General features: G+C 34.9%; 2 protein-coding genes and 1 pseudogene across 2 annotated transcripts; 1 reads left to right on the top strand and 2 right to left on the bottom strand.

Annotated features, from left to right (window-relative positions):
* Positions 1-575: 575 nt before the first annotated feature.
* LOC132122941 (gamma-sarcoglycan-like) lies at positions 576-8,679 on the bottom strand. The gene is made up of 8 exons (XM_059533456.1): positions 8,432-8,679; positions 4,394-4,588; positions 4,136-4,237; positions 3,967-4,054; positions 2,739-2,858; positions 1,800-1,872; positions 1,186-1,309; positions 576-808 (listed from the first exon to the last, which is right to left on the bottom strand). The coding sequence occupies exons 2-8, from the start codon at positions 4,586-4,588 to the stop codon at positions 632-634; spliced, it is 879 nt and encodes a 292-aa protein (XP_059389439.1). The 5' UTR covers positions 8,432-8,679; the 3' UTR covers positions 576-631.
* A 3,408-nt stretch (positions 8,680-12,087) lies between these two features.
* Positions 12,088-14,247, top strand: trappc4 (trafficking protein particle complex subunit 4). Its single transcript, XM_059533455.1, has 5 exons — positions 12,088-12,282; positions 12,402-12,576; positions 13,315-13,418; positions 13,546-13,672; positions 13,784-14,247. The coding sequence occupies exons 1-5, from the start codon at positions 12,108-12,110 to the stop codon at positions 13,860-13,862; spliced, it is 660 nt and encodes a 219-aa protein (XP_059389438.1). The 5' UTR covers positions 12,088-12,107; the 3' UTR covers positions 13,863-14,247.
* Positions 14,248-14,418: 171 nt separating this feature from the next.
* LOC132122938 (glucose-6-phosphate exchanger SLC37A4-like) lies at positions 14,419-19,045 on the bottom strand (annotated as a pseudogene).
* Between the last annotated feature and the right edge of the window lie 1,817 nt (positions 19,046-20,862).

Genomic DNA, 20,862 nt, shown 5'->3' with positions numbered 1-20,862 from the left:
TGCTTTACATGTAATAATCAATTTCTCTATGAGTGCATCTTTAAACAATAACTAGCTGATATGCCACAAACATCTGGTTATTTATTGCACCTCAAAATTATATTGCATAGGATGTCAGCTGTTTACCAGCGCCTTTATTGCCCAGCCTAATTTTGAACAATTTGTATACAAAAAAAGGAAAAAAATTATAATAATTTGTTCTATATATATATATATATATATATATATATATAGTATAAAGTGCAGTGTACACAACCTCATCTCATGAGAAAATTTTACTGTTTTAAAAGGTGATTCATACCATGTGTTTGGTATACAGACATATTTAAATAATAAAATTTAAAAAAAACTGTAAAATAGTTAAATAGTTACAAATTGTCATGGAAGTGTCTTGTATATAATGTATATTTCATCTTCCCTATCATGATAAAACCCCAAACAAAGAGATGAATGTATCCTCTAATCTTAATTAACATTAGCTAATACATATTGTGAATATATATATATATATATATATATATATATATATATATATATATATATATAAATTTCTTTTCCTTTTCTTCTCTTGCCCAGAGACAATGTAACAAAACATTTTTTTCTAGTGTGGGTATTATGGGAAGAAGGTCATTCAGCAGTCTTGGTTCTCACTGCAGGTCGAAGAGACGCCAGCTCTGGAGATGAAGAACTTACCGCTGGGACAAACGCACACTTCATATAAGTTGTACATTTCCTGAGAGGTGCCGGAAGTTCTGGCTTCTCCCTCAGGTAATGTCGGCAGACGAACGCTTTCAGCGTCTAGAATCAACTGAAATATACAATAGAAACCCTAATAATGACGTATTTCATGTAATCTTAAATTAGGTTAAATTTAAAGATTACTAATCATTAAAAACCATTATGTAATTACACAAGAAAAGCATAAACAGATACTTTCACTAGTTTATTGTTTACCCTTAGAAGAGGAGTCTTTGTTTCAGCTAAAGTTTCAGAGATATATACATAAGATGTGCATATGTCTTAGACTTAGTTAAAATACAATTCTGTGCATTCTTTCAAAATCAAATAATATGAGCTATGTCACCTAGGGATCGGTGATTTTAGCTCCGAACCTAATCAAATGCTCATGAAAAATCGAACAAACGTTTTTAGGACCGCTTAACAATTGCGGACAGGTGCTCTTACCAGTCCTGCAGTTGAGTGTAGCTGAATATTAAAGTGTGCTGTCACGTCAACATTTCCAGCCAAAGCTTTGACGTGAACGCCTTTGGGAGCATCCATGCTGAGAGAGCGTGTTGGAGACTCCAGTCTTGAAAGACAGGAAATGCTTAGTTACTGCACTTTGCCATACATTGTTTGGACACAAGATGGCCACGAGATCCTCTCAAATTCATCAGTTTGATTCATACATAGAAAATGAGAGAAATCTGCATGACTGTGGGCATTAAATTGATTTTTGAAAGACATTTTTGAGAACGGAAAACAAATAAGCCTTTGTTGAGAACCAGATGCCTTGGTAACTCGCTTCATCACAGCTGGTTAATTCCCTGCTGGAAACTTTTATAAAAATTATTTTAGATGATATATTCTGTACTGTCATTACGTTTAATGGGCTGACCTTATAAAACAAAAATGTTTTCAAGAAAAAAACAACAACAACAACCAAAAATATATCACAGCAGCAAATGCATAGATAAAAATGAAGCAACATAATGAATAATTGAAAGAATGAATAAAGCTGCCAATTAAAGTGCTGTATTGGAATTTAAAATGTTAATAAATATTTATTGTATAATTACCTTAGCTCTTTGTTAAGTACAGCTTTTACCAGAGGAGTCCTAACAGAATGCTCAAAGAAAGCACCTTCTGGACCTGTCCAAACACCAGAACACTTACAATTATACAATTATACAATATACAATATACAATTATATTGGGGGTAACGTTCACTGTCATGATTTAGATCAAATGAAAAACATAATTGCATTTATTTGCCAAAATACAGATTATCCAAGATGTTATATTATTATATTATATCTCATATTGTATTTAACTGTATCAATTTTTGTATGCATTAAAGCATACAATGCAATACATTTAATTTTTTTTTATTTAAGGCACTGCAACAAAGACATTCATCTATAAGCAATGTACAATTTAAATAATATATTATTGCAATTTTTATTTTTTGTAATATAAGAATTGGCATCAAAATGTGCTAAATTGTAATAAGAAATGCTAATAATACTTAATAATGCAAAAGTTCTGACACAGGCTTCATTCTTCAAATAAAACAGAATAAGTTCTTCTTTTAAATTTGGTGTAAATTATGATTTAAAAAAAAACACTCTCGACAAGCATCATTAGATAATCCTAAGTGTTACAAAAACACTTGTGTGTGTGTGTGTGTGTGTGTGTGTGTGTGTGTGTGTGTGTGTGTGTGTGCGTGTCATGTGGCTTATCATGTGATGTCATTTCTAATGTGATGCTCATTAGAATATGTGTTCATTGTCTAATGAAGACAAAACATAACCTGTTGTGAAAACATTAAATAAACATTGCATTTTTGGAGCTGTGGTGTGCCAACCTTTCTTTTCTCTTGCTGTTTCATATGCTAGAATATTAGGCTTTTCACCTTTTTCTTAATTATTTTTAATAAATATTTGAAGTAACACAATAAAGTGCAACATTGTGAACAATAACAGTATAACATTACTAATAATACACATGAGGCTTACCTGTTACACGGAGCTTTCCTTTTCCCACGGCAGCTCCATTGGCATCAGCATAAAACAAATTTTCATCATGGTTTGAACTGATATTGAAGTGTTGGCCAAAACCCTCGGCCTGACTGGGACCTATTAAGGAGAGGAATAAATAAGAAGAGAATATATATAGATATCACACAATTTTTTATCAATATTTAAACAGAATATTTTATATCCAGTTTTTCTGTTTAATGTTGCCAATGAGCTCTTAGCTCATGCTTTTTCTGTGTGACCCATTTGATTAACCCTGTAAAGCCTGACATATTATTACTGGAACCAATAACAAACAAACCAATAACATTTAACAAATGTTTAGACAAAAAAAAAAGTCTGGAATATGTCTTTTTTTTTCTTTTTTTTAGTTTTTGATTTGATACTTCAGGCTTTTATTGCTTATATTGTATGATATAGTGAGAATATGGACCTCATATTATAGGAACAAAATAACACCTCAGTCTTATTCAGAGGCCCTGAGTAAAAACATGTAATTTAGTGCAACTGCTGTTATTTATATAGCCCAAAAGTAAGATGAAATTCTGATGGTAATGCAATTCAGTGGGATCTTTATAACAGTAATGCATAAATAGCAGTTGTAGCTCTATATTTCCAAATAATAGATTCTCAGGCGTTTCGGGGGTAATATAAAAGAGTGAGATATGCGGTGTAGAATGAGTAATAAACGCTATTTAATAACAAGAAAAAGTGCTACCAAACACAATGAACATAACTTCAACACAAGACAAAGAACAGGAGAAAACTCCGAACTTTTTTAATACACAGAGGATGATGATGGGGAACAGATGAGAATTAATCAAAACTGAAAACAATGAGATTAATTACAATGATGACTGATTTAGAGATGAACAAATAAATGTTCCTCAAAAGCCCTATTTGATACACATTTTCAAAAAAAAAAAATCAGTTAAAACCTAAATTGCTTTATTCCATTAAGTGTTCATAATTATTAACAATACGAAATGTATTCTTATTTTTTTTACTTACTAAACAGCCTTTTACTTTAAGTATGAATGACAGAAGGAATGTACAATACAAGATTGTGTACAATAGGTTTTAATCATGCTGATCATTAAGAGACCTTATACATTTGCATATCAAATGTGATACAGTGGGCTTTGTAGGGTTAAACACATTGACAAAATCATGAATTCAACCAATAAATGTTTTGTATATCTCATACCTACGCACACACTTCCTGTTACCTCACCATTGGCATTGCGAGCATTGAGCGTAACATTTTCAGAGGAATGCACCAGAAGAGCTGAATCCTGTAATAAAGATGAGAATGAGCAAAATGGGTGACTAAATCAATCTATTTATCCATGTTATCCTTGTATACTTTTAAATACCTCTCTGGAGTCAATTTCCTGGGCGTAGAGAGGGAACAGAAAGTCCGATTCTCCCTCCAGTCTCAGGCCATCTGCATTGACCTGCAGGTATCCCATGCCTTCCTGCAACATCCAACAACACAGAGAGCTTTCTCAGCATCAGTGTTACCTCATGCGGCATAACAGAGTAGCAAACTGAGATAAAGAGGCTTAACCAAGGGCAGAATCTAAATATGGATACATTTTTCTATTAAAAATGAATTACATATGTTCTCTCACCGTATTGAACCACATAACTCGCAGGATCCAGATCGTGAGGGCAAAGTTCACCACCAGAATGATGAGGAGAAGCAGAACGAACATGTAGAGGCAGCGTTTCCTCCAGCCATAGATGCCGATCATGTAGAGGTACTCCGTGACTGGAGCCAGGGACCCAGACTCATCTGTGGTGGTGAGGTATTGCTCACGCACCATCTGAGAATAAACATTATTGGTCAACTACACATTAAATACTACAATTAATGAAAACTACACAAGAAATTTTACAACCCGAGTCACTGATCCACAAACTAAAAACCACAATTTTTTATGAACAACAAATATTATATACAAAACTGGTATGTACATACATTATCAAATAATTTGTACCATGAAGAAGATAAAACACAGTGAAAACATAGGCTAGTGTGATACAGATATAATGGAAACCCTATAAAAAATACCACTTGCAGACATTAATACCAGTTGTAAATAAGGCTTTTGAGTATGCTAAGTATGCTTGAGTATGCTATATCTGCTTTTCTCACACAGAACAATCTCATGGACAGCAACCGGTGGACAATAAACCAAGACTGCCCTGCTTTCGGTTTTTGAAGGCCTAACAATGGCAAGAGCGGCTTACAAATCTTGAATACTTATCTTGCTGGATCTGTCCACTGCTTTTGACATAGATAACCCCCAGTTACTCCTTTCAACTCTCATGGCAAAGGGCATCTCAGGAACTGCACTCCAGTGGTTTGAGTCTTACCTCTCAGATAGTTCCTTCAAGGCATCTTGGAACTGTGAGGTGTCCAAGTCGCAACATCTAACTACTGGGGTGCCTCAGGGCTCAGTTCTTGGATCACTTCTCTTCTCAGTTTGCATGGCATCAATATGTTATATCATTCAGAAACACTGCTATGCTGATGACACTTAACTCTACCTCTCATTCCATCCTGATGATCCAATGATAGCTGCTCGCATCTCAGCATGTCTAACAGACATTTCTTGCTGGATGAAGAACCATCACCTTCAACTCAACCTTGCCAAGGCATAATTGCTTGTGGTTTCAGCCAACCCAACACTTCATCACAATTTCTGCATCCAGCTAAGTGCAACAACCATAACACCTTACATGTCAGACCAGATTGTTAGAACAGCCCGGTCCTGCAGATTTGACTTATACAACATTAGGAAGATCAAGCCTTTTCAATTGGAACATTCTAAACATCTCTAAACAAATATAATTAGAATTCATTTAGATTATATAAATTATACACTATTTGCTTATAGTTGTCTTGTCTTCGATGCAAAATAAAGCCAATATAAGATTGTTTTAAGTTTGTACATAAAGAAATTATTGATTCATCTACTCATTCATCACAAGACTTTTGCCTGGAAATGACTCTGTCTCACCGGTGATTCCCAGTGGTTTTAGAGGACAATTACTCCTCTTCGCCCCCTGTCATTTCAAAAAATGTTACAATGGCGAACGTGACAAGTATAAAAGCCTTGTCCATTTGGGAAAGTGTGAGCGCAGTCAGCGGAGGCTTGCGAAGTGGAGCCAGGCGAAAGTGTAAATCCCTCTTAACACAGAAGAGAAGAACTGTTGAATAAATAATTTGTTTTGGTTTTCTATGCACACAAAAGGCTATTTTCGTAGCTTCATACAAATTATGGTTGAACCACTGATGGCACATGAACTATTTTAGAATGCCCTTACTATGTTTCTCGGCTTTGAACATGGTAGTTACATTGCTGTCTATGCAGGGACAGAAAGCTCTCGGATTTCATAAAAAAGATCATCAGTTGTGTTCTGTAGATCTAGGTTCTAAGGTCTTACAGGTTTGGAACGACATGAGGTATATAAATATCCCTTTATAAATAAATATAAATATTCTTATTATTTATTGTAAAAAAAAAAAAAAAAAAAAAATACATGCTACAAAAAGCTATACTTGCTACATGTAGGCTACTGCGTAACTAAGCCTTGTCACAGCACTTACATATTACATTTATTAAATGCTACTTACTGCAAAAAATAAATAAAAATAAAAACACTTTCTACATGCACTGCATTAGACTTATATTGTTGCTCTTTCTTTTGTTGATTTGATTTTTTCTATTGTCTTCATTTGTAAGTTGATTTGAAAAAAAAAAGTCTAAATGTCTAAAAAAGTGGTGAATGTAGGCCTAAATGTAAATGTAAATGCTAGTAAGCAGAATTCTTATTCTAAATTACCCAAAACACCATTGTAACCACATTACCATTCAACAGTTTGTGGTTATTAATAATTTTTGGTAGGAAATCAAGGCTGCATTTATTTGATCAAAAGTGCTATAAAAACAGTAATACTGTAGATTATTATTGCAATTTAAAGCTAAAATATTAGGTGTAATTTATTCCTGTGATGTGAAAGATGAATTTTCAGCATCATCACTCCAGTCTTCAGTTTCACATGATCCTTCAAATATTATTTTAATATGCTGATCTGCTGCTCAAGGTAAATAAATAAAATAAAACACTTTTATTACTATCAATGTTAAAAACAGTTGTGTAGCTTATGTTTATGGATTTTTCAGAATTCTTTGATGAGCAAAAAGTTCAAACAGACAGCATTTATTTAATATAGAAATCCTCTGTAACATAAATGTCTTTACTGTCACTTTTGATTATTTTAATGCATCTTTGCTGAATAAAAGGAAAAAATCTTACTGACCCCAAACCATTTAAAACGTCCAACCATTTAACAACATACTGGTAAACATTCTAACCTGTTCTTGATAGAATGTAAGAATCTCCTTATATTTGCTGTTTTCCGTCAAAACAGTGACTTTTGAGATCTTTATTTTTATTTTTATTTTTTTGGCCAAGAGAGTGCTGTATGTAGCACAGCATTCACTTTGAATCAAGTACTGAGTGAACATCCTGCAGTCAGATGAAGGAAAAACTGAAACACAGCCTTCCTGTCACCCCCATGGCAACTGATCCAAACATTCCTTGGGTTAGGAGTTGCATGATCCAATTCCCATTCCTTTCTTTTAAAACATAATTACCAGCCAGTAATTACACATTTATATAATATCAGTGGCTGAGGAAGATCATTAATGTTGTACAAGAAAGTAAACATCTTGATACCACACGCTGCTCACAGACAGCCTCTCTCTTTCTCTCTCGGTGTCCCTCAGGACTTTTTTCCATTAACCCACCCTACTGATGCTCTTTCAATGTTTCCAGCCTCGTCTAAGCTGCCAAGACCAGAAATTACAGCAGAGCACTGTCTTTCAAGCCACTGAGGTCTGACTTTGTTTTTAACAGAGATTCCGAGATCCTCGTAGTGGACAATATCAAGAGGAGCCAGGAAGACTGAGCTGGCGTGATATTGCTCTGTTTCTATGGAGTTCTACTGGAGGATTAACAGTTATGAGGTGGGAAAACCAGTTCTCTGAGGAGCCCAGATAAGAGCTTGTGGAGAGAGGCTGTGGGCAAACATAACAAGCTGTATGAAGTTCTCCCCACTCCGTCTAATCTTGCCGTCTGCATAACTCCAGCACGCCGTAATGCCTCAGCCCTCTAAAAATAGGTCTTAGGACCGTGCTCTCGTTTTTAAATAGGAAAAACAGCCAAAGTGTCTGAAATAATGATCAGAGTGCAAAACATATAATTGAGCTTTAGAAGTGTGACTATTTCTGCATTTTAGTGTCTTATGTTAATAATCTGACAACATGAAAAAGGGATAAAAATACAGTTCTGTGCAAAAGTAAGATCACGCAATTAAAAGTTGTATTTTTTTCCATATATGTGGGCATTTTGATACTTTATTTAGATGATAGTCTTCAGTAAAGATGATATAATTTACCAAACAACAATGAACATTTAAAAAAAAAAAGGTAATACTGTGATTATAAGCAGTTTTTCATTCATTTATATCTCCAGTTATTCCACATTTTCTGGTATTATAACCATTATTAGGCATAAGAGAGAAGACTGATATTAAAACTCAAGTCAGAAATCAAACTTGATTAAAATAATAAGAAATAATCTTAAGTGTGACTTACCCTTGCTGTTTTAGTGGGATCTGACACACTCCTCTGCAGACTCGAATCTGCTTGTGTTACGCAGCAGTGCTCCGATCCGTCTGTCTGTCAAACCCTCAACAGCTGCCTTCTGTAAATCTGACTCTGGATCAGTCTCAGTACGGGACTCTCCCCCACCCAAACTTCCTCTCAGGGTCTCACATATCCTTCAGAGGTCTCCACATCTCGTGTTACGCAAATGCAAGACTTTAATAATCACTTAAGAGCAAGACCTGTTAACACTAGTAGCTAGTTGTGTTGTTTCTTAGGGCCTGGGAGAGGGAGGGGTAGAGCAAGCGGAAAGAAGGAAAAAAATACTGCCAAGAGAGAATTATAGAGCATTTTCTGCACTTGTTTGACTTTTATGCATGTGAGTCACTTTCTAAGCACGAGCTCCAGATAGGAAGCTAAAGTTAGAAGTGAGAATCTGCTTGTCTGTTGGACAGCAAGTGTTTCTCTATAAAGGCAGGTCACACTAAATCAGAATGCAGTATTAATATATGCATCTCTGCCGGCAGCAGAGACTTCAGGCTTGTTATTTTCTGAGCTTTGTGTTGTCTCTCTTACAATAGTTTACATAGTTAAAGAGATCAGAATGTCTCCTCATGAAAATGGTTATAAAGCAACCCCCCAAAACCAAAAGAATCCAACACTGTTATGATAGATCTAAGTGCACTGGGAAGATGTGTGATGATATTTTATAAGTAGACTTATCAGGCTTTTGTTTTGCAGCTTATGGAAGGTGAAAAAAATGTAGTGTTGTTTTCATGTGGGCCAGTAAGGAACCACCTGCAAACACTCAAAACACACTAGTAAACCACTGGTAACCACTTATAGCAGTGTATAGCAATGTTATAGTGTCAGTGACTTTTGAATGGGAAGTACACTCTTTTTCTTTCAGAAAATTGTGTTATATACACCAAAAGTTGGTTTCTTTAAGAAATGTTTTTAAAAGAAGCCTCCTTATGCTAAACAGGGCTGCATTATTTGATCAAAAATAAAGTAAAAACTAATTATTTGTAAAATTATTTACTTTTTTTTTTTTTTTTTACTGTTTTCTATTTGAATATATTTTAAGATGTAATTTATTCCTGTGATGTAAAGCTGAGCATCATTACTCCAGTCTTCAGTGTCACATGATCCTTCAGAAATCATTCTATCATGCTGATTTGGTGCTTAGGTTGTGTTGAAAACAGTTGTGCTGCTTATTTTTGTGGACTGTGATACATATCTAAGCAGTGTTTGACAAGTAGAATGTTCAAAAGAAACGCATTAATTTGAAATAGAAATCTTTTGTAACGTGAATGCCTTTATTTTAAATTTATTCATCTATCTCTTAGATGGATGCTGATGGGTAGCATGACAAACTCAGTCAAAGCTTATGCTGGATGGCGCACATCCTGTGGTTGGAGGCAGAAATGTGTAATGATGAGACAAACAGCTGACCACATCCATCAGTATCTGACCCCTGACTTCCCTTGGCCAGCAAAGACATTGATGAGTTTCATTGCATTTATTCAGCATTCAAGGCTATAGCAAATATTGAAGCAGAAGAATGTATAATAAAGACCTGACTAATCCTGGTTTTGGTAATGGTATAGAGGGCAAATATCTATAGCTGATGCACAGTGAAAAGAAAATGCTGTTTGTCATAAATCTAGACTTTGTTTACATGTGTAATGATGTGTGAAAGCATGTGTAATACGTGATGGCAATAAAAAAAAGTTGTCTGCTATAAAGCAGTCTGATAAGTATTTAATTCTTATTCAAATTCTTATTATTCTTTCTTGTGGATATACCTGGTCATTGCCCTTACAGAAAAATAAGTTTATTCAAGCGTGCTATTAGTATACTTCTTTTAAACTAAAAATAGGAAAGTATGCTTTTAGTTGACTTTTTATGTACTTCTCAGAAATGGGCTTTATGTTCTCCTCAGAAATATACTTAAAATGACTTTAACATATACTTGACTTGTACTTACAAAAAGTCTAAATATATTTGAACTATACTGTACTTGTGCTCCTAGAATCCGTGTTTTCATTATTTTACAGTAGAGGGCGCTAGTACACATCTTCTGCACAGAATTTACCAAAAAAAACTTTTGTTCAAAATGTTATTTCTTTATTTTTCATGAAACTTACAAACATTAAAGTGTTTAAAAAAGAATGTATGAAGCTAGAATAAAATGTTTTTGTTTACAAGCAGATACCCCGTTCTTTCTTTGGGTGTTTTGTATGCTCATATTCATATAACAAAATATATACACATTAAAACCCAAATAGGGACATAGTAGTATACTTAAATTATGATGTAAAGTTCACTTAAAGAAAACTTATTAGTATACTTGCAGTATAAAATTACTAAACTAGTTTACTGAGACTATACTTCAAAGTGTACAAACAAAGTGTTTAGTTAGTAAACTATCAGTATACATATAAGTTCACTTTTAGTATAATTGCAGTACAAACTGCAGACATAGTGGTAAACTAGTTGTGTACTCAACGTTTGATACTGTTATACTTAAAGTATACTTAAAAGTATACTACTAGAAACTGGGCCAATTTAGTCCCAACGAGTATTGAAACAGTACACTTACAAGTATACTACTAGAACACTGATATTTGTATACTTGCTACATAAAGTATACTTAAAAATATACTTGAACTTCACTTAAGTATACTTAATAAAATAAACTTGAAGTATACTAATTTTTGGTAAGGGTGAGCTGTCTCTCATTTTGGAGCATGATGAACAAGGGGTCAGGAAGATGAGAAATGTGTCTTATTTGTATCCCAGACCTCAAAAGTAAAAAAAATAAAATAATAATAATTCTATGCCACTACTTCGAGCCTTGCATGTGTTTCGTTCAAAACAGGAGCATTCAAAATCTTTATATAGCTCACACTGATGCAAGAAAATTCAATCAGTTAGAAGGTATGATTACTAAAAGGTCATTTATATATATATATAACATATTTTACTTTGATAATCGCAGGAAATAAATTAGCAATATGACTGTATGGACGTTGTGTTACTGCCTAATCACGTGTCTTTTACGTGTCTGTTACGTGTCTTTTAAATGCGTACATCAAAACGTATACAAATAATAATTTTATATATTGGTAAATGAAATAAAAATGAAGATGTTCACTTTTTTAAAAAATAATGTATTCATTATTTTTTGTATAATGTATTTATAATGTGTAATCAGAAACAACTGTGATTCGTCCATTCTGATTGCGTTAAGAAAAGTAATAGGTACCATGATAAATGAGAATTGGACGAAATATGAAATGTAGAACGATCATTATTATTGTGCATATAGTGCAAAGCCCTGTCCATTAATATTCTGACAGTAACTGAATGCGCTTTATGGTAAAAAAAAAAAAAAAGGCTTAGGCTTTGGCCAATCAGTGCGCTCGGCGAGTATGGCATTATGGGAAATGACGTTTTCCAACTATCAACACTACAATAACTTATTCGTTCACAAAAAAAATACACCGCAACGGTAACTAAATTGTTATAATAAAATATAGTTTGTAGACACCACATGGTGTGGGTTTTTTTAATCAAATTTTTTATTACCATTATTTTATATTTTCCCACACGCAACAAAGTCACATGACTAACGTTGCCCCGCTGACAGTCAGGAAGAAAGATGGCGATCTTCAGTGTATATGTTGTCAACAAGGCCGGTGGACTCATCTACCAGTACGATAACTATGTACCTCGAACTGAAGTTGAAAAAACATTCAGCTTTCCGCTTGATTTAGTTTTAAAGATTTACGATGAGAAGTTAGTTGTGTCGTTCGGACAGCGGGACGGGATCAGAGGTGCGTGTGTGTAACCCATCCCATGTATTATTACACATTTACATTACAGGCCCATCACTGCAGTTCAGCATGTTTTCTTGTGCGTGATACAGTAACGTTATGTGTTTTGTCGCGTGCAGTGGGTCATGCGGTTCTGTCCATTAACGGGGTGGATGTGAATGGTAAATACACGGCTGAAGGGAAGGATATATTGGAGTATCTGAAAGATCCTGCCAACTATCCAGTGTCCATCAAATTCGGGCGACCTCGCCTTACCTCCAACGAGAAACTCATGCTGGCCTCAATGTTTCACTCGTGAGTAGACTTCATTAAACATGGCTTCAAACCTGTATGACTTTCTTTCGTCATTGAAACACAAAAGGAGATATTAGGGATCCACTTCTGTGTTCTACAGAACAGCACAACTGTGTTGTCTTGTGTTTGTATTAATGCTGTCAAACGATGAATCACATCCAAAATAAAAGTTTTTGTTTGCTTAATATATATGTGTTTTCTGTTTATATTTATTATGTATATATATACACACACACACACACATGCATGTATAGAATTCATAAACATATGTCATTTTATATATTCAATAAATGTATAATATAAATTATATGAATATAGATAGCCTATAGACATGTAAATACTTTCAAAATATATGATTTGCTGCTCAAGAAACATTTCTTTCTATTATCAACGCTGAAAACAGTTGTGCTGCAGAATATTTTTCTAGAAACGATGACACTTTTCTTCAGGATTCTATTCTTTGAATAGAAAGTTCAGCATAATTTATTTGAAAAAATTAGAAATCAAAATCTTTCGGAACATTAATAAGAAATGTCTTTATTGTATGTTTTGATCAATTGAATTTGTTCTTGCTGACATTTTTTTTTTTATAAATGTTAGGGATCACAAACCTTTGAGTGGTTAGTGTTATATATAGATAACTCATTATCTGATTCATAACATACATAATAAACCCCTGATCATTAATACAAAATACTGTTGTACCTGTGATGATCTGATTTTCTGGTCTTTTCTAAGGCTGTTTGCCATTGGATCACAGTTATCACCTGAAGTCGGCAGCTCTGGTATTGAAATGCTGGAGACAGATGTGTTTAAACTGCACTGCTTTCAAACCCTCACAGGTCTTTTTTTTTCTCCCCGTCTCGTTGTAAGAACAAATTAAATTTAGTCTTAGAATGTAGAATTTTGTGCTGAACAAAACCACAGTGATTTTGACGGAACTGTTTTCTTGTTTGTTTGTTTTTTCAGGTATAAAGTTTATTGTATTGGCAGACCCTCGACAGTCTGGGATTGATGCCCTCCTAAGAAAGATTTATGAGATCTACTCAGACTTTGCACTGAAGAATCCTTTCTACTCTTTAGAAATGCCCATCAGGTTTGTGTAGTTTAAAAAAAAAAATCACTATGTTATGAGCTTTGCGTGCTGTTCAATTAGTTTCTTGACACAAATGTGTTGTGTGTAACAAAAATGCATAATTTCTTTCAGATGTGAGCTTTTTGACCAAAATCTAAAGAGTGCCCTTGAAATAGCAGAGAAAGCTGGGACATTTGGACCCGGGTCTTGAACTGGACTTGCACTGTGTATTTTCATCCATCTGACAGGATCCAACTTGTCCAGACAAATGAGATAAGGATTTCCTTTTCAACTTTTTAAGCAATACAAACAGTTTTCCTCAAGCTCAAACAACTGAAGATAGTTTAAGACCACTATGTTCTGTTAATTTACATTTTCCTTGAAACGAAGTCCCAAATTTACAGTAAGAAACACACAACTTTTGTAAATAATGTCCATGGACACAGTTAAGTTTGTAATGTGCAGAACATCTCGCAGCTCATGATGCTCAATACATGTCATTGAAACATGTTTATTAACGTCTTTCTAAATGTAATGAAATTTCCATATCGTTTGCTTTCTGTCAGGAGATTCTGAAAAGTGTACTGTACCTTGGATCTGTTTCTGAAGTTTGGTCTTACATTTTTCATTTATAAATATGTGCTAGTAAACATTCATGTGATCTAACACGTTGTCATATTTCATCATACACATTTATGAATTTGTAATACTTCAGATACATAGGCAGGACCAGTTGAAGCTCTAAAACAGATGAAAAATAAAAGAAATACATTTATTTGAATTGATTTAATAGCAATGATATGTCAGTAGCACTGAAGAAATGGCTTTAACATGCCTTAACCAAGGTAAGTGATGAGTGAGAGGATTCAGAACAGTGTAAAATACTGGCATCAGTTTATAAAATAAACGAAATAAATGATGTGCAGGAAGTGACACAACATGGTATCCTATTTCAACATCGCTTAAAATAGGAATAGATCTTAATCTCACACTTAATCTAGATTTCCCCTTGTAGTTGTACCCTTTATACATACAGTACCTTAAAAAGTAGTTAAAAGAGGTTAAAAATAATATTATAATCATGTTTAGTCGGCCTGCTTGGGTACACTTCCCATGTTGGTGCGGATATTCCAGAGCAGGAAGTATTCAATTGTGGTGACAGTACAGGTTATTTCTGCTACCCAGAATGCTGTGTTCCAGCCATAGTGCTTTGCAATGGTGCCGAATGGCAAACCTGACAGGAAACCGCCAACTGCCAGCAAAACAAACACAAAAACACATTAGTATTCTTTGAAATGGACAAATGCTTACCGTGATATTACTGCAAAATTTATTTGAGGTCAAAACTTACTTGTAGAATAAATTTTGCAGCAAAAGCACCAGTATGGACATTTAATTAATCTAAATATAGCTTTATGAATTTTGCTGAAATTATACTGTAGGTTAGTACAGTTTCAGTGTGTCACTACTGCTGTAAATTGAGAAGATGATCACCATTTGCCATCAGACCCACGATGGCGTTAGAGGTCCCACAGTAGTTCGATGGAGCGCTTTCATTTGCCAGAACTCCAAACAAGGCAATCGGTCAATAGGAGGAAAAGCCAAAAACAGCACCCAGCAAAAAAAATCCAGACCTGTGTGTAAATTATAATAGAACAATGTACATTATAGAACCCATAAACAGTTTTCTTTCCTGTTTTGACATGTTACCTATTGCAAGTTTGTGCAAAACTTTTGTGCAGGTTTGTCTGTTTAAAAATCAAAATAAATCAAATAAACAGCCAGTAGGGTTTAGTTTAATATCAAACCCAGTAATATAACTTGCAGGATGAATAGTCAGTATTTTATACTATGTATACTACAATATGTGAGTGATACTGAACTTACGTTTGAGCTGTGAGGTGTGACTGTAGTGCGGAAGCGGAAGAGGTACATGGAGACACACATCCCAGCCATCATGGAGAGCAAGAGCCCATGGCGAGGGCTACCATACAGACGCAGTCCATGCTGGAAATTAAAGAGCAATAATAATCATTTTTAATATGTTTATTCAGCAAAAACAACTATTTTCAATAGTGATTATAACAAATGAATTCTTGAGCAAATCAACATATTAGAAAGATTTCTTAAAGGGACAATAAGTAACTTTTTAGGTATTTTATTATCTAAAATCAATATTTTTATTCATAAATATGTCCACAATGGTGTACAAATACCTATGCCAATGTTTAAACTAATCCTCGTAAATGAAGAATTTATTATCTTTATATACATGGGACGGGTAGGTCGACGGAGGCTTGCATGTAGTTCCGCCATCTTACAAAACTATAAAGCAGAGAGGGACAAAAAGTACTAAGCCAACGCGTTTCCACAACGCGTTTTCGGTCAGAGTCAGAAACGCAGGTGCAGAGCAGTGAGAGTCTGGATTGCATTCTTATTATGGACCATACATATGCCGCGCCACAGGAGAAGAAAACATCGTCGCCAAAACGAAGTGCTATTAGAAGACATCCTGTCAAAGCTTTTTGGTACATATCGCCTACCGTAGATGCAACGCGCATTTGAAAAAGCGAGGCGCTGGAGAGCAAAATTAGTTTGAATGCAAAATACAATTTCACCACTAGATGGGAGTAATTCCTACTTAGAGTCCCTTTAAGGATCATGTGACACTGAAGGCTGGAGTGATGGCTGCTGGAAATTCAGCTTTGCATCACAGGAATCAATTAATTTTGAAAATATTTTAAAATAGAATAGAGTTTTTTTAAATTGCAATAATATTAAAGTTTAACTGTACTTCTCAAAAGCATTTTAAAAAATTGCACCAACTTTCTAAATGGTAGTGTGTACTAAATGTTTTGTAAGTTTTGTGATGTAAACATGAGTGTTGTTTGATTGTAAAAGTGTTGTACAGGATCAAGCACACAATGCAGGAGAAGTTCACAAACTACAAATAAATCCAATGGGAGAATCCATGACAAAAAAAACTAAAACATACAAACTATACCAGACAAGAAACGGACTAAAACAGAGGGTTTAAACAGACAGATAATTAACAGACTCAGAAAAGGTGAGAACTTATAGGAACAGAACTAAACCAAACCAGACAATAACCCTGAAAAGGATATTCTGAGTGGTTGTTAGTTTGTTGTTATGATATTGTTAATGTGTTTGGGTGGTTACTATAAGGTTTCCATTGTGTTCTAGGTTGTTGGCTAAAGTTCAAAAATCCTTGATATTGTGGTCATAATTAATGGCTTGTGGTTTGTCATGCATGGTATTAGAATTTCATATAAATGGATATAGGTGGTATAGACTCACCTTTGCCACAGCTCTGCCTGACAGAAATCCTGAGGCTAAACTACCCAGGAGTCCCCCAATCTCCAGGGCACTCATAAAGGAACTTCCTGTTAAATTAAACAACAATAAATATCTTAGTCCATAACCTAAAACATCTCATCACACACTTAGCAGACTATTTCTAAAAGAGGACATTTTATCAGAAATGTTGCTGGATCTTTTAAGTTAAGAGTTCATTGTATTATGAAATTATAACATTCATTACTGAAAATGTCCTCACAATACAATAAGTTGCCATTGACCTCTTCAAGACCCTCGTTAGATCATTCTGGAAGCCTATCTACCTTATTGTGCAATGCTAGAGTACGCTATTTTCTGTGAATATGCAAAACTTAGATTCATTAGCTGCTAGAAAACTAAAGAATAACTGTTAACAAACTAAACAGTAAATTTATTTGCACTACAAACCAGTTTTTATGATTATGATCAACTGAAAAAATAATATAAGACACACCAGTTAACAATATCAAGCAGCTTAACAGGATGTTGTTGTACAGCTAAAATAACTTGATGCAGATGACAATGGAAGCCTTGCACATTCAAGTTAAATATGGATGCACCCGCTACATTAAAAATAATGTGGATACTGAAAACTTAAAAACGAAATACATTAGACAACACACAGTACCCATTAGTGCCGACTGGCCCTTGTCCTGGATCAGGAAAAGTTGCCCCCAGTCAGTGTAAGCGGTCTTCACCCCAAACACCACCAGGTATCCCAATGACAAAACCCAAAGATACGGAGAAAAGACAAATTTTTTGAAGGTGCTTTCATTTTTGCTGCTGCCTGAAATTAGGGGGTAGATACCAGATGGATCAAAAGTAACAACTGTTCTTGGAGGACAGATAGAAAAGTACAATAGTATAACATAAGTGACCTTCGACAGAAAAACAAAACAAAACATGAATTAACATACAGACCTAAAACACACCCCTTTAAAATCTGTTTTGGTCCAATAGTTTATTAAAGAACTAGCAAGTGAAACCTTTCATCTAATGCAGACTTTCAAAACATCATGGAACAGCAATGACCTATACAAGCAAAACTAGCAATAGTAAACAACTAATTATGGAAAATGAAGACAACATGAAACCACATTCACTGCCAGTTTTAATTCCTTAATGTGATGTGTTTCCTACTGAAGCATGTAATTCAGTGGAATTGGTTATACTCATAAAATACATGTGCATGTGTCTTGTGAAGTCTTTTGTACCTCCTTTGACTTTGTTTGCACCAGCTTCAATATTTGGCAGACCAACTTCACTGGGCTCATTTCGGATTAAGAGCAGACAGAAGATGGACATGACCACACAAGTCAGGCCGGAGATGGACAGCGTGAACCTCCAGCTGTAGCTTTGGGCCATCAGTGTGGCGATTATGGGCCCGAGACCCCCAGCCAAATTCATACTACAGGACATCAATGACTACGAAGTCCCAAACTGAGATGGCTCAAACCACTATTTAAACAAATGATTCAGTTAATTTTATATGTACTGAAGATAATGCACCTGAAATTTCTGCAAGTTATACAATACCATTCAAATGTCTGGTGTTAGTATATATATATATATATATATATATATATATATATATATATATATATATATAATAATAATAAAAATAACATTTGTTTAAGATTGTATATATATATATATATATATATATATATATATTTGTATGTACAATGCAAGTCCATGGATTACAGGACCTGATCCATACCTTGCGTAGTAGTTTTGCACATGGTGGCCATCCTAGACCTTGACTTAGTCCATTCAGAAACCACAGGCCTGAGAACATCGCCACCGACGAGGACTGAGAGAAAACCACATTGATGCCACCAACCAGAAACAGCCCAACAGAGAAAAGCCACCGTGCGCTCATCTGATCGGACAGCACACCGCTTATGAACTTGCGAATGGCATAGGCCAGTGATTGGCTGCTAGTGATAAGACCTGCAGTGCACAAAGATGAAATAAACATTGATTAGACAACTTCTGTTCAGTAAACAAGACTGCTTTAGCCCAAAAAGCACAGAATTGTATTAACTTATATGTATTAAAATGAATGATAATTGAATATGGCATAACAAGGTGAAAGAAAGGCCTAAATTATGTATACATATGTAGCTACGTTTTAAGCTGTAATGCTTAGTAATGAGTAACATATTTTAAAAAGGTAAACTAAACATGCATTTCACTTGCATATTCAACACACTAGACTATTACAGCCTCTACAGTCTCACAGGGTGGAACATGACAACAAATATAAAACATCAATTAGTGATCTGAGAGCTGTAATCAACGGCAGGGTTAATGGTCAACCTTGCAGAGATCTTTGGAGTGCTCTCCGGCAAACATCTGCTTTCTAGGGAACAGTGTCAAGGGACGGACTGTAACATACTCTACTGCATTGAAACAGGAAACAGTGTGTGCCACTGAAATTGCTATTGCAGCAGATCTACCATAGCCAATGGTTCATTTTTTTCTATTATTTTACTTTGTTGTTGTCTTAAACGTGTTGTGAAGAGGGTGTTACTGAAGATCCCCTAATCTGAGGAGTTTAATGACTGACGTTGGGGTCTGTATGTGACATATTATAGGTTTGACCATTGGCGGTGTGTTGTGTAAGAATCATTGCACTATGATTATGATCTCTCTTTAGGGGCCGAGCACCAAATATGTGCCACCAACAGCTCAAAGTTGCATTTATACTGTATGTCTGATGATAACTTCTGAACTATGCAGTCTAGAAATATATTTCCCTGATTTGTGTCTTCATTCTGAATCAAATGTATTCCTTGCTTTCAGTCTGACTAGATTATCCACCCTTTAAAACATTATGAAAAACACTCCTTTTCTAACTACAAGATGTTAACCAAAAACAAAACTTTCAGACAACTATAGTTGCAGTCACATTCAACATTTTGATTAGGTTTTGTGAGCAAAATAGTCTGTTCTATTTTAACAGTGTAGTGATGTAGCAGTGTTATTTTAGTATCAATATACAGGTTAAAATTTAGAGTTCTTTATAACTTTTTAGAAGTCAATATATTGTATGGAAATTCCAAATTAATGTGAACACTCCAAAATTGCCCGTCTGTCATTTGAGCTTTATCATAAAGTGCTGCATTTCAGCACATTAACACAAAACCTAGTACGGGTCATTTGTTATTGATTAGCATAATGTGTTGAAGCTTTCTGAGAAGTTTGGGGAACACATCAATTGACCTAAGCCCCGCCCCTTTTCAGCACTCTTCCGGTTGTATTTCATCTTAAATTTATGAATGATTTGAAATTTTAAAATCTCCCCACTTTACTGTCATTTATGACATCCCCTGTGAACATTATGCACGTGATAACTGTACAATAAGTAAATCTATATTACTCTTCAACACTGATCCTCTAGAGCTGACGTTCATAGACAAAATTGTAAAGATGCACTTGTTTGCAGGTTATTGGGTTAACATTACGAGTGTCTGCTTTTTTATAATTCATTTCGTAATAAAAAATAACAACCAATTATTCAATGGTCATATTAGCTGTCCTCCAATTTTAATTTGAAACCCGCTTTTTGATCTCCTACTCGCATAGAATCATAGCTATATCTCAGAAATACTTCAATTCACACACGCAAAGCAGCAGGTCCAGATAATATCCCCGGCAGGGTTTTGAAGGACTGTGCTCATGAACTGGCTGAAGTGCTAACTGACATCTTTAACACGTCACTCTCCCAAGCTGTGGTGCCAGTGTGTCTCAAGACATCAACTATTATTCCCGTTCCCAAAAGCTCGGCCGTGACATGCATGAATGATTTCCGTCCAGTGGCTCTGACACCGATAATCATGAAATGCTTT

The sequence above is a fragment of the Carassius carassius genome, chromosome 41 (assembly GCF_963082965.1).
Source record: "Carassius carassius chromosome 41, fCarCar2.1, whole genome shotgun sequence".
Taxonomy (NCBI): domain Eukaryota; kingdom Metazoa; phylum Chordata; class Actinopteri; order Cypriniformes; family Cyprinidae; genus Carassius; species Carassius carassius.
This window is presented reverse-complemented; position numbering and strand designations above follow the sequence as displayed.

Excerpts from the sequence above, each read along its gene's own strand:
- LOC132122941 (XM_059533456.1), bottom strand. The coding sequence starts at position 4,588 with ATGGTGCGTGAGCAATACCTCACCACCACAGATGAGTCTGGGTCCCTG. Across the intron at positions 1,873-2,738 it reads AGGAAAGCTCCGTGTAACAG|GTCCAGAAGGTGCTTTCTTT; the intron begins GTAAGCCTCATG and ends GTGTTTGGACAG. Across the intron at positions 1,310-1,799 it reads GTACTTAACAAAGAGCTAAG|ACTGGAGTCTCCAACACGCT; the intron begins GTAATTATACAA and ends CTGTCTTTCAAG.
- trappc4 (XM_059533455.1), top strand. The coding sequence starts at position 12,108 with ATGGCGATCTTCAGTGTATATGTTGTCAACAAGGCCGGTGGACTCATC. Across the intron at positions 12,577-13,314 it reads CTGGCCTCAATGTTTCACTC|GCTGTTTGCCATTGGATCAC; the intron begins GTGAGTAGACTT and ends GTCTTTTCTAAG. Across the intron at positions 13,673-13,783 it reads TCTTTAGAAATGCCCATCAG|ATGTGAGCTTTTTGACCAAA; the intron begins GTTTGTGTAGTT and ends AATTTCTTTCAG.